The sequence below is a fragment of the Nerophis ophidion genome, linkage group LG12, assembly GCF_033978795.1.
Source record: "Nerophis ophidion isolate RoL-2023_Sa linkage group LG12, RoL_Noph_v1.0, whole genome shotgun sequence".
Taxonomy (NCBI): domain Eukaryota; kingdom Metazoa; phylum Chordata; class Actinopteri; order Syngnathiformes; family Syngnathidae; genus Nerophis; species Nerophis ophidion.
The window spans coordinates 21,379,113-21,393,805 of NC_084622.1; the positions used below are offsets into that span (position 1 = coordinate 21,379,113).

Genomic DNA, 14,693 nt, shown 5'->3' on the forward strand with positions numbered 1-14,693 from the left:
TGCCCCGCTTGATGCATAAACAATGTAACAAGGTTTTCCAAAAATAAATCAACTCAAGTTATTGGGGAAAAAAAGTGCCAACATGGCACTGCCATATTTATTATTGAAGTCACAAAGTGCATTATTATTTTTAACATGCCTCAAAACAGCAGTTTGGAATTTGGGACGTGCTCTCTTTGAGAGATCATGAGGAGGTTGAGGTGGGGGTGGAGGGTGTATATAAGTGATAAATGATAAATGGGTTGTACTTGTATAGCACTTTTCTACCTTCAAGGTACTCAAAGCGCTTTGACACTACTTCCACATTTAGCCATTCACACACACATTCACACACTGATGGAGGGAGCTGCCATGCAAGGCGCTAACCAGCACCCATCAGGAGCAAGGGTGAAGTGTCTTGCTCAGGACACAACGGATGTGACGAGGTTGGTACGAGGTGGGGATTGAACCAGGGACCCTCGGGTTGCGCACGGTCACTCTTCCACTGCGCCACGCCGTATTGTAGCGTCCCGGAAGAGTTAGTGCTGCAAGGGATTCTGGGACGGTATAGCTAGGTTTGTAGAGCAACCTTGTCAGCAACTTGAGGGTTGCATGTTCGATCCCTGCTTCTGCCATCCTAGTCAATGCCGTTGTGTCCTTCGGCAAGACACTTTACCCACCTGCTCCCAGTGCCACCCACACTTGTTTAATTGTAGCTTAGATATTGGGTTTCACTACTTAAAGTGCTTTGAGTCACTTGAGGAAAAAGCAATATATACATATAATTCTCTTCACTTCACTTCTTGGTTGTGTTTATGTTGTGTTACGGTGCGGATGTTCTCCTGAAATGTGTTTGTCATTCTTGTTTTGTTTGGGTTCACAGTGCGGCGCATATTTGTAACAGTATTAAAGTTGTTCATACGGCCACACTCAGTGTGACCTGTATGGCTGTTGACCAAGTATGGGTTGCATTCACTTGTGCGTGTGTAAAAGCCGTAGATATTATGCGAATGGGCTGGCACGCAAAGGCAGTGCTTTTAAGGTTTATCGGCGCTCTTCTCCCTACGTCTGGCGTTTTTAAAAAGTCATGAATTATACTTTTTGAAACAGATACCGATAATTTCCGATATTACATTTTAAAGCATTTATCGGACGGTAATATCGGCAGTCCAATATTATCGGACATCTCTAGTTACATACATTATAGAGTTTGACACAGCCACTGCTAGGGAGGATTTCAAAACCAGTGCATGAATTCACTAATTGTCGGGAGGACAGTGAGTCGAGGTCACAAAATTGTGAATGTTTTAAATCAGGAGTGTCCAAAGTGCTACCAGAAGATATTTAAGTTTTTTTTTTTTTTTTTTTAATTGACACACGATTTATTCTAAAGACAAAATAAACTTTTTCCAAATTCAAACATTACACAAAAAACTAAGAAAAAAATGAATGATGGCTTGGCATTGGAGATGTCTGATTATATCGGACTGCCGATATTATCGGCCGATAAATGCTTTAAAATGTAGTATCGGAAATGATCAGTATCGGTTTCAAAAAGCAAAATTTACGAATTTTTAAAATGCCGCTGTACGGAGTGGTACACGGACGTAGGGAGAAGTACAGAGCGCCAATAAACCTTAAAGGCACTGCCTTTGCGTGCCGGCGCAATGACATAATACCTATGGCTTTTACACACACACACACACACACACACACACACACACACAGGGCATGCTTGGTCAAGAGCCATACAGGTCACACTGAAGGTTGCCGTATAAACAACTTTAACACTGTTACAAATATGTGCCACACTGTGAACCCACACCAAACAAGAATGACAAACACATTTCGGCAGAACATCCGCACTGTAACACAACATAAACACAACAGAACAAATAGCCAAAACCCTTGCAGCACTAACTCTTCCGGGACGCTACAATATACACCCCCCGCTACATTCTCAGTTTGATTGTTTATTATGATAAACACAAGCTGGAATCATGGCCGCTGTCTGGCTTTTTAACATTTTTTTAACTTGCAAAGTTCTGGTACCATGTACACAATGAGGGGAACAACACTGCAAACAAATTAACTTCAAGTCAGTTAACATAGGATCAATTGCTGTTTCAGCAAAAACCACAGTGACATTAACCTGGCCAAAGGAAAAGTGACTTACAGGAAAAATTCCCCAAAAAGTGCAGTTCCTCCTCAAACGTTGATTAAAATCATCATAATAGGTTTTAAAGAGAGGTTCTTTTCTGTTTCTAATGTCGTTTTTAAGGGGGGAGTGCCTCACACTTTTAAAACCCCTCATAGTAAACCAATAGCGTGTTGTTCAGTCTGTTTACACTCCTACTGTAGTTCTGACAGCATTATGCTCAAAGCTGATTGGTTCATTTCCCACTTAGACAAACCATGCCAACATTAGTTGGCTTGATTAAGCAGGAAAAACGACTCAGGTTTGATTCAAATGCACCAAAAAGTGTGGAGTTTGCATGTCGCGTGGGTTCTCTTAGACTTTGACTTCCTTTTTATTGTCATTCAAATTTAAACTTTACAGCACAGATAAGAATAAAATTTTGTTACATAAGCTCATGGTAGTGCAGGATAGAAAAAGCATTAAGGTGCATACATAATTAAATAAATATATACAGTTGTGATCAAAATTATTCGACCCCCCACACAATTTTGATGTTTTAGCAAATAGGACATTTATTGAGTATTTTGTTTATAGTCATATCAATTAAAGATGCATTACAGTAAATAGAAAAATGCAACTTGAATTACATTATATTTTGTAACATACCAAACAGTGTCATTTCTCTTAATATCTCATTGACAAAATTATTCAACACCTTGAAAATCATAACTCTTAAGAACAGAATTTGAATAAGGTATTTTCAATCAGGTGTTGAAAACACCTGTAGATGTGATTAGAACAATAACGAGCAACAATTAAACTGATTGAAAAAGACTGTGACGCTCAGCTTCTTGTAGATGGTCAATGGTGTATTTGCAACATGGTGAAGTCCAGGGAGTGGTCAAAGAAGTCAAGAGAGGAGGTAATTTCTCTTCATAAGAAAGGATATGGATACAAGAAAATAGCAAAGACATTACGCATTCCAAGAGACACAGTTGGGAGCATAATTCACAAGTTTAAAGCTAAAGGCACAGTGGAAACACTACCTGGGCGTGGTAGAAAGAGGATGCTGTGTGCAACTGCTGTCCGGTATTTGAAGCATACAGTGGTGAAAAACCCCCGGGTAACAGCTGAGGAACTACAACAGGACTTTGCAGAGTGGGGAACGCAGGTTTCGTCCCAGACAATAAGGCGCGCACTACGAGATGAAGGCCTCTATGCCAGAACTCCCAGGGGCACCCCACTTCTGACTACCAGGCACAAGGAAAATAGACTCCAGTATGCCAAAAATCATCTGGACAAACCTCAAAGGTTTTGGGAAACTGTTCTATGGAGTGATGAGACAAAACTGGAACTCTTTGGGCCTATGAATCAACGTTATGTCTGGAGGACAAAAAAATGAAACTTACAAAGAGAAGAACACCTAGCCTACTGTTAAGCATGGTGGGGGGTCAATCATGCTCTGGGGCTGTTTCTCGGCCTCAGGTACCTGGAATCTCCAGCGCGTTCAGGGCATTATTAATTCTATTTCCTAGCAGGATGTATTAGCTGCAAATGTCATGAAGTCAGTGACGAAGCTGAGGCTTGGGAGACGTTGGACCTTCCAACAGGACAAGGATCCCAAGCATACCTCCAAATCAACATCAGAGTGGTTGCAGAAGAAGGGCTGGAAGACTCTGGAGTGGCCTTCACAGTCGCGAGACCTAAATCCTCTAGAAAAGCTGTGGTGGGACTTGAAGAAGGCAGTTGCAGCACGCAAGCCCAAGAATATGAATGAACTGGAGGCCTTTGCCCAAGAGGAATGGGCTAAAATACCTGTAGATGGTAGCAAGAAGCTTGTGTCCGCTTATGTATCACCTTTGAAGGATGTCATTACTGCCAAAGGGTGTTCTACTAAGTACTAAAGATGCACGGAACTAGGGGGTTGAATCATTTTGTCAATGAGATATTAAGAAAAATGTCCTTTTTTGCTATTTTGTAAAATACAGCGTTACAATTTAAGTTGCATTTGTCTATTTGACACATCTTTATTTGATATGACTATTAGCAAAATACGGAATACATGTCCAACTTTCTAAAACACCAAAATTGTGTGGGGGTTGAATAATTTTTATCACAACTGTATAAATAATATATAAATATATATAGAATTAATAAATATGTATAAATAAATATATTACTGTACAGATAAATATATTGCACTTTTTCACATGCGTCCACGTTTATGTATAAATAAATATATTACTGTACAGATAAATATATTGCACTTTTTCACATGCGTCCACGTTTGTCTTTTTTATTCCAGCGAGTTAATCCATTTTGGTGGGAGTTGAGGGGATAATTTCATTATAATGCCTTCAAGTCTTACAGCCTGAGGGAAGAAGCTGTTCCAGAACCTGGAGGTTCTGCTTCGGAGGCCGTGGAACCTCTTTCTAGAGTCCAGCAGTGAAAACAGTCCTTGGTGGGGGTGGGAAGAGTCTTTGCAGATTTTCTGAGCCCTGGTCAGGCAGCAGCTTTTTGCAATCCCCTGGATAGGAGGAAGAGGAGTCCTGATGATCTTTTCCACCGTCCTCACCACTCTCTGGAGAGACTTCCAGTCTGAGGCATTGCAGGCTCCAGTCCAGACAGAGTTTCTGTCGGTCAGCAGGCTCTCTATAGTGCCTCTGTAGAATGTGGTGAGAATGGGGGGAGGGAGCTGTGCTCTTTTCATCCGACGCAAAAAGTGCATGCGCTGCTGAGCTCTTTTTACAAGAGCTCCGGTGTGTAGGGACCAGGTTATATTGTCTTTCTCGGGGGTACTTCCTACAACAAACCCTGATTGACAAGACTAAATTGAGAAAAAGTATTGGTGAAACTCGCCGGGGAAGCCAACTGATTTTACAGCGTCATATCTCAAAATGTGTGTTCCAGGCTACACCCAGGAGGAGAAGGTGGAGATAGCTCACAGGCACCTGATCCCAAACCAACTGGAGCAGCACGGATTGACAGCTGAGCAACTGCATTTACCAGCGGACACAACCAAGGAGATTATAAGCAGGTACACATAGGGCTGGGCTTTATGGTCTTTTATTAATATCTCAATATTTTTAGGCCATGTCATGAAACATGATATATATCTCTATATTTTGCCTTAGCCTTGAATGAACACTTGATGCATATAATCACAGCAGTATGATGATTCTATGTGTCTACATTAAAACATTCTTCTTCATACTGCATTAATATATGCTACTTTTAAACTATCATGCAGAGAGGGAAATCACAACTAATCTATTTAGCCAAAAGTGTGTTTATTAAATAGTTATTAAGCAGTGGCACAAACATTTATCCATCCATCCATTTTTCTACCGCTTATTCCCTTTCGGGGACGCGGGGGGCGCTGGCGCCTATCTCAGCTACAATCGGGCGGAAGGCGGGGTTTCAAAACAGAAAGTGCAAGATTGTCAGAGACATTTTAAAACAAGATATTAGTGCACTTTTGTGCATGATGTCACTAAGATGAGGTATCGAAACAACACAAAATTAAAGTGCACTTTTTGTACAGAACACCAATACAATAGTGTGAAACAAATAAAGTGCACTTTTGTGCATGATGTCACACAAGATATTTCAATAACTGTCAAATAAAAATGAGCTGCATAATAGGAAATCAAATAGTGTATGTCCTTCGCTATGTGGTAGGTTCCTGCGGACGTTATCTCCTTCTGTTGTCGACTATTTTTTTCATACGGTGTTGATGTGGAAATGGTTGCTTTGGCATTTTTTTGGTGTGGCACCGAACGGAGATGTTGACATGCAGAACTCTTCATTCTCTAGCGCAGGGGTAGGGCCAGATGTGGCTCTTTTGATGACTGCACCTGGCTCTCGTATAAATCTGAGCTGACATTGCGTAACACGATAAGTAATGAATAATTCCACTTGTAATCACAGTGTTAAAAATAACTCTCAAAATATAAAAAATTCTCATGCATTTTGAATCCATCCATCCGTTTTCTACCGCACCTGTTCAAGAAGTTGCGTTAATGGTAAGAAGTTATTTATTTATTATTGGTTAGTGCGGGGCTTGCCCTCCTGGGGGTTCTTCAGACCACCAAGCACCGACATGAGAGCCTGTTTCAGGGTTACAATATTGTTTTATTTTTCAATAAGTCTCTCAGTTGCTTCCTAGCAATTGTCTTTTCTTCTTTCCTTCTCGCTCGCGCTCTTGCTCCAGTCCCAACCCCGTCTCTCCTCCTGGCAGAGCGACAGGTGATTAGATAACAAGGCAAAGGTGGGCCATCTACGAATCTGTCGCTGATTTCAAGGCCGATCCTGGCAACACCCTGCTTCGCTGCAGGCCCACAGGCCACGCCCCCTCCACAGTTAGCTTCAGAATAACAATGTTATTACAAAGAATAAGAGACCTATTATACTCTAGAAATGTTGGTCTTACTTAAAAATGCACACGTTTAGTTGTGTTCCGTGTTGAAATTTTTTTTTATATGGCTCTTACGGAAATACATTTTAAAATATTTGGATTCTTGGCTCTCTCAGACAAAAAGGTTCCCGACCCCTGCTCTAGCGGGTGACATTTCAAATGATGCTACAAATTTGCAGTGCTGCTACTTTTTATAGCAACGATTTTGCTACATACATGACATATTACGGTTGTCTGTTCAACATCTTCCCACTTGAGGCCAAACCACCGCCAGACAATGGACCCCGTGCTGTTTTTCTTGGGAATGAATTTTTCTTCCTTCATTTGTTACCAGATTTGCACCTTCTTTCTCTCGCATTACCACTCGCACCGCACCGCTAGCATCACAGCAAATGTTACCCATGCCGCTACCTCTGCTCCGCGAGAGCGTATGACGTTGCTCGCGCTATAGTATGTGACGTATGTAAGAAGATGCGCTTGTTTTACATCTCTATGAGAAGGAGAGACATGAAAAGCCTGTAGTGACAACTTATACTCGAATATCACGATAGTCATTTTATATATCGCACAGAGACAAATATATATATATTGAGTATATATTGAGTATATTGGATATATCGCCCAGCCCTAGGTACACACAGAGCACAGCTGGAAGCTCACATTTGTGGCTTATTTGGATTTTTTTTGATTGATTGAAACTTTTATTAGTAGATTGCACAGTACAGTACATATTCCGTACAATTGACCACCAAGTGGTAACATTCGAATAAGTTTTTCATCTTGTTTAAGTCGGGGTTCACGTTAATCAATTCATGGAATTCCTCTACTTGTTATCATTAAGTTGTCAAGTGCTTGATTGACTATTTATATCTCACTGACAGTGCGGCCTTTTGTGTGGAGAACATCTTTCAAACTAATTACCCAAGCATGTATGTATAACTGTCTGGCGTGTCTGTGTCGACCGGTTCATCGCCTTCTTTTACTGCAAAGTTGACGCTGAAGCCCATGTTTGGTTACACAGCATTAAAACAAGCACACCGACATCCTGTTCAGTGCAAAAAAATGCACTTTAAGTTGTTTAATATTTATTTAAGTTACTTTTTTGCTTGCAGGAAAGAGTCAATTTTATTTTATTTATTTATTTATTTTGTGTAACGAAGTTATTTGCCTCCCGATTACAGTACAGTGGTAAAAAATTCTACCGTATTGAGAAATATACAGTCGCGATCAAAGGTTTACGTACACTTATAAAGAACATAATGTCATGGCTGTCTTGAGTTTCCAATCATTTCTACAACTCCTTTTTTTTTTTTGTGATAAAGTGATGGGAGCACATACTTGTTCACAAAACACATTCATGAAGTTTGGTTCTTTTATGAATTTTTTATGGGTCTACTGAAAATGTGAGCAAATCTGCTGGGTCAAAAGTATACATACAGCGATGTTAATATTTGCCTTCATGTCCCTTGGCAAGTTTCACTGCAATAAGGCACTTTTCATAGCCATCCACAAGCTTCATGCTTGAATTTTTGACCACTCCTCTTGACAAAATTGGTGCAGTTCAGCTAAATTGGTTTGTTTTCTCACATGGACTTGTTTCTTCAGCATTGTCCACACATTTAAGTCAGGACTTTGGAAAGTCTATTCCTGTCATTGCAGTCTATTCAGGTGTTTTTCAACCTTTTGTGAGCCAAGGCACATGTTTTTCATTGAAAAAATCCCGAGGCACACTACCAGCAGAAAACATTAAAAAATTAAACTAAGGAGCCGATATTCACAGTAAAAAGTTGTTCTCGCAGTTGTTGGATATGAATTCAAACCATAACCATCACTATAGCTCTTGTCTCAAAGTAGGTGTACTGTCACCACCTGTCACATTACGTCGTGACTTATTTGAAGTTTTTTGCTGTTTTCCCGTGTGTACTCTTTTAGTTGTGGTCCTGCGCTCCTATTTTGTTGTTGATTGTTATGTCATGTACGGATGTACTTTGTGGACCCCTTCTGTTTCACAAGCTGTAAGTCTTTGCTGTCGTCCAGCATTTGGTTTTTGTTTACTTTGCAGCCAGTTCAGTTTTAGTTTCACTCTGCATAGCCATCCCTAAGCTTCAATGGCTTTTGTTTATTTTTGGTTTAAGCATTAGATACATGTTTACCAGATAAAATTTTACTTGCAAGCTGCAAAGCAATTAGCTACCTGCTGCCACCTACTGGTATGGAAGAGTATTACACGGTTACTCTGCCGAGCTCTAGACAGCACAGGCACTCAACAACGGCACATTATTTGCGGATTATAATCACTGGTTTGCAAAAAATATTTTTAACCCAATTAGGTGAAATTACATTATCTCCCACGGCACACCAGACAATATCTCACGGCACACTTGTGTGCCGCGGCACAGTGGTTGAAAAACACTGGCTTAGCTAGCTTCCGTGGTCGGCCGACCTCGTCTCACAAGATGTAATTTCTCTTTAGATATCCTTTTTTATCACTTTTTTGTTGGTTAAAATTAAATTAAATATGAATTTATCTGCACCGTCGCCACTTCCTCCTTTCGCAAATCACAAGTTGTGGTTGTCAGGTTTAACGTTAGACAGCACAGACACTCAACATCGGCACATTTGCGGATTATAATTACCGTATTTCCTTGAATTGCCGCCGGGTATATAGTATGCACCTGCCTAGAATTACTGCAGGGACAAACTTGTTTTGCTAAATAATAAGCGCATGCTTAGCATTACCACCGGCTCAGGATTAACGGCGGGTCAAACTCGTTTCGCAAAATATTATTTTTATTCGCGCATGTCTAGAATTTCCGACGGGTCAAACTCGTTTCGCAAATTAATATGCATGTGCTTAGAATTTCCGCCGGGTCAAACTCGTCACGTCACAAGTGACACTTCACCTGTCATCATTTTCAAAATGGAGGAGGCTGATTTCAATCATTTGAAATCGCATAAAGGGAAGAAGATTAAGAGCTATTCAGTAGGATTTAAGGTCCAAGCGATTGAATATGCTAAAAAGAACAGTAAGCAGCTATGTTTTATTAATATACCGTAGCTGCGTGTGTCAAATATGAGTCATTAAATGACTCCCGCCTCCTGGTGGTAGAGGGCGCTAGTGATCCTTCTTGCGACAACTCGGCTGCAGAAGAAGTGACAACAAGCAGCAAGAGTGAGCAGCGTGTGTTTATTTTTTCCTCTTGCTTGCACTTTTAACATGGAGGATTACATATCTAAAATAAAACAGTTTTCTAAACTGGACTTTTAATCGAAGCAGGAGGTAATAAAGGAAGATCTCCATCGAGACAGAGAGACCTTTAAAACTGAAGAAAGATAAGGAAGACTTCTATAAACAAGTTATCGATGCTTTTGATCAGAAGGAGCTGCGCATGGACTTCATTTATAAGTAAAAGTAAGACCATAATAACCTTTTTTTTTAATTAAATGTGCTTTTCATGATGTTATCCTTAACATCACACTCAAATTTATAAGCGCAGGCCTAAATTTACTGCATGCCTTTGGTAAGCGCCGGAGTGAGAAGAGGTTTTGAAATAATTAGCGCATGCTTGCCTTTACCGCATGCCTATGGGAAACGCCAGAGTGAGAAGTGGTTTTAAATTAATTAGCGTCCCGGCGGCAATTCAAGGAAATACGGTACTAATTTGCATACAAAATGTTTAACCCAATTAGGTGAAATGACATCATCTCTCATGGCACACTAGTCTGCCGCGGCACAGTGGTTGAAAAACACTGCTCTATTCAATTGAATATAAGTAGAAAAGGATTTGCAAATCATTGTTTTGTGTTTTTATTTATGAATTACACAACGTGCCAACTTCACTGGTTTCGGGTTGTGTAAAACAAGCAATGATTTTTGCAGGTGACCAGTGTTTGACCTCTCTCTATGGACATGATTTACCTGGACAGGTACACACGTGAGGCGGGCGTGCGCTCCCTGGAGAGGAAAATTGGAGCAATCTGTCGTGCCGTGGCTGTTAAGATCGCTGAAGGCCAAAGAGATTCCAAAGGAGAAGAACTGTCTCCTGGGAGTCAAACACAGCAGGCAGGTAAGATGCTGCAGATAAAGGACGGACACACATTCTCTTGGCTCCTTCAGCTGCACTGCATGACATCTTTTACACATTTCACACTCAAATAAAGAATTTACAGCATCGCAGCACGAAATATGTTCAAATTATATTGAAAACGTAAACATCAGGGATTAGAAATCACAAATGCATGACGTCAGCAGTATCCATATTATTTTTGTTCAAGCAGAATGGAACACAAATATTGAGTACGTCACGTGCTTCAAGGGTTTTGTTTAGGTTTTCAAAGCCCGTTTTGAAGACATGAAGTAGTGACAGAGCTTTCTCTTTGGTCAATTGTTTTTGTTTTGTAAGGTTAGGACAGGAATACATTTCCATCCCATGTGAGATACTGAAACCCACTACTACCGACCACGCAGTCTGAGAGTTTATATATCAATGATGAAATATTAACATTGCAACACATGCCAATACAGCCTTTTTAGTTTACTAAATTGCAATTTTAAATTTTGCGCGGAAGTATCCTGCTAATATGTCGCAGTATGATGGCGCGTGACGTCACGCATTGTAGAGGGCATTTTCGTCCAGCACCATTCACAGCTATAAGTCGTCTCTTTTCATCGCATAATTCCACAGTATTATGGACTCTGTGTTGCTGAATCTTTAGCAATTTGTTCAATGAATAATGGAGACGTCAAAGAAGAAAGATGTAGGTGGGAAGCGGTGTATTGCGGCCGCCTTTAGCAACACAAACACAGCCGGTGTTTCCTTGTTTACATTCCCGAAAAATGACGGTGAACGTTTTACTATGGAACACAGCGGTCAAGCGAACATGGTTCCCTACCACATGTCAACCGGCAGGTTTCGGTGAGAAAATTGTGGTAATAAGTTGGCTCTTACCGTAGACATGAGCGGAGAGCTTGCGTCGTTCCTCCTGCACCTGCCAAAGAGGCAGCTGCGGACTCTCTTGCCTCCTTCCACCGGCCGCCCCCGACCGTCGGATGCTTCCACCGTGGAGGAGGGGGGAAAAAAAAAATCTCAGCCCGGCTGCCTTTGCCTCGTTGAGAAATGTGGCTTCCCTCAGGGACACTGGCGGTCACCACACCTCTCCGACTTTCAGGTTGTACAGGTACGACCATATAAGCTCACTAAAACACTAGTAACACAATAAGCAGATAAGGGATTTTCCATAATTATCCTAGTAAATTTGTCTAATAACATCTGAATAGCTCTGCCGATTTTTTTTTTTCTTTCTAGTCCTTCACTTTCACTTTCCTCATCCACAAATATTTCATCCTCGCTCAAATTAATAGGGAAATTGCCGCTTTCTCGGTCCGAATCGCTCTCGCTGCTGGTGGCCATGATTGTAAACAATGTTCAGATGTGAGGAGCTCCACAACCCGTGACGTCACGCGCACATCGTCTGGTACTTCCAGTACAGGCAAGGCTTTTTTATTAGAGACCAAAATTTGCAAACTTTATCGTCGATGTTCTCTACTAAATCCTTTCATCTAAAATATGGCAATATCGCGAAATGATCAAGTATGACACATAGAATGGACCTGCTATCCCCGTTTAAATAAGAAAATCTCATTTCAGTAGACTGTTTTTCAACCTTTTTTTATAATCTCACTAAAACACTAGTAGCACAATAAGCAGATAATGGATTTTCCAGAATTATCCTAGTAAATTTGTCTAATAACGTCTGAATCGCTCTGCCGATTTATTTTTTTTTTCTTTCTAGTCCTTCACTCTCACTTTCCTCATCCACGAATCTTTCATCCTCCCTCAAATTAATGGGGAAATCGGCGCTTTCTCGGTCCGAATCGCTCTCGCTGCTGGTGGCCATGATTGTAAACAATGTTCAGATGTGAGGAGCTCCACAACCCGTGACGTCACGCGCACATTGTCTGCTACTTCCGGTACAGGCAAGGCTTTTTTATTAGCGGACAAAAGTTGCGAACTTTATCGTGGATGTTCTCTACTAAATCCTTTCAGCAAAAATATGGCAATATCGCGAAATGATCAAGTATGACACATAGAATGGACCTGCTATCCCCGTTTAAATAGGAAAATCTCATTTCAGTAGACTGTTTTTCAACCTTTTTTTATAATCTCACTAAAACACTAGTAGCACAATAAGCAGATAATGGATTTTCCAGAATTATCCTAGTAAATTTGTCTAATAACGTCTGAATCGCTCTGCCGATTTTTTTTTTCTTTTTTTTTCTAGTCCTTCACTCTCACTTTCCTCATCCACGAATCTTTCATCCTCCCTCAAATTAATGGGGAAATCGTCGCTTTCTCGGTCCGAATCGCTCTCGCTGCTGGTGGCCATGATTGTAAACAATGTTCAGATGTGAGGAGCTCCACAACCTGTGACGTCACGCGCACATCGTCTGCTACTTCCGGTACAGGCAAGGCTTTTTTATTAGCGAACAAAAGTTGCGAACTTTATCGTGGATGTTCTCTACTAAATCCTTTCAGCAAAAATATGGCAATATCGCGAAATGATCAAGTATGACACATAGAATGGACCTGCTATCCCGTTTAAATAAGAAAATCTCATTTCAATAGACTGTTTTTCACCCTTTTTTTATAATCTCATTAAACACTAGTAACACAATAAGCAGATAAGGGATTTTCCAGAATTATCCTAGTAAATTTTTCTAACGTCTGAATCGCTCTGACGATTTTTTTTTCTTTCTAGTCCTTCACTCTCACTTTCCTCATACACAAATCTTTCATCCTCGCTCAAATTAATGGGGAAATTGCCGCTTTGTCGGTCCGAATCGCTCTCGCTGCTGGTGGCCATGACTGTAAACAATGTTCAGATGTGAGGAGCTCCAAAACCCGTGACGTCACGCGCACATCGTCTGCTACTTCCGGTACAGGCAAGGCTTTTTTATTAGCGACCAAAAGTTGCGAATTTTATCATCGATGTTCTGTACTAAATCCTTTCAGCAAAAATATGGCAATATCGCGAAATGATCAAGTATGACGCATAGAATGGACCTGCTATCCCTGTTTAAATAAGAACATCTCATTTAAGTAGACTGTTTTTCAACCTTTTTTGAGCTGAGGTACATTTTTTTCCCCCCCCAAAAAATACGGAGGTTCACCACTAGCAGAAAAGGTTAAAAAATGAAACTCCAAAAGGTTGTCGTGTGTTGTGCTTTAGTTTCTGTGTTGTAATGTTATTTTAGGGACCCTTCCGGTTTTGTTGGTGTTCTCCTGTAGCAGCTTTACGTTTTCCTTTGAGTGTTATTGCTCAACCTTGTTTGTTTTCCCAATCAAGACTATTTAAGTTGTGCGTACGCTATCCTTCTTTGTGGGGACATTGTTGATTGTCATGTACGGTTGTACTTTGTGGACGCCATTTCTGCTCCACACGCTGTAAGTTTTTGCTGTCATCCAGCATTCTGTTTTTGTTTACTTTGCAGCCAGTTCAGTTTTTTATTTTGCATAGCCATCCCTATGCTTCAGTGCTTTTTTCCTAGCGGGACTTGCCTTTTGTTCATTTTTGGTTTAAGCCTTACATACGTTTTTTACCTGCACGCTGTCTCCCGCTGTGCTCTGCATATTGGGATCACAATATGCGTGCGAATAGATAGACTGGCCCTCGGCCACATTCTTTTACCCCAATGTGGCCCCCGAGCCAAAAAGTTTGAGGACCTCTGTGTTAGATGATTCCCATGCAGGAACTCCAAGTCTAAATGTAGTTTTTGATTTATGACATCAGTATTTGGCCCGGACACAAAAGTTACAGTATCATCTGCAATGTTTTGCTGTGGCAATGGCGCCCTGAGGGGAATTTTATATGGTGCAACTCTTAACTGCCAATTTATATATGATTACAAAATAAATATAATTGTATTTTTCTACGGTTGTCTTTAATTGATAAGATAACGTGTCATCCAGTTTACATGCTGAAGAAACTACAACCCCTGTTTCCATTTGGGTTGGGAAATTGTGTTAAAGGTAAATAAAAACAGAATACAATGATTTGCAAATGCTTTTCAACCCATATTCAACTAAATGCACTACAAAGACAAGATATTTGATGTTCAAACTCATAAACTTGTTTTTTTTTCTCGCAAATTATCAT

General features: G+C 40.6%; 1 protein-coding gene across 1 annotated transcript in view; it reads left to right on the forward strand.

The window, feature by feature from the left end:
- lonp2 (lon peptidase 2, peroxisomal) overlaps positions 1-14,693 on the forward strand; it is a 105,165-nt gene that overhangs the window by 55,468 nt on the left and 35,004 nt on the right. Inside the window, exons 12-13 of the mRNA XM_061917072.1 lie at positions 5,030-5,156; positions 10,464-10,603. Of these exons, the coding sequence (XP_061773056.1) occupies positions 5,030-5,156; positions 10,464-10,603 (267 nt within the window). The remainder of the gene's footprint in view (positions 1-5,029; positions 5,157-10,463; positions 10,604-14,693) is intronic.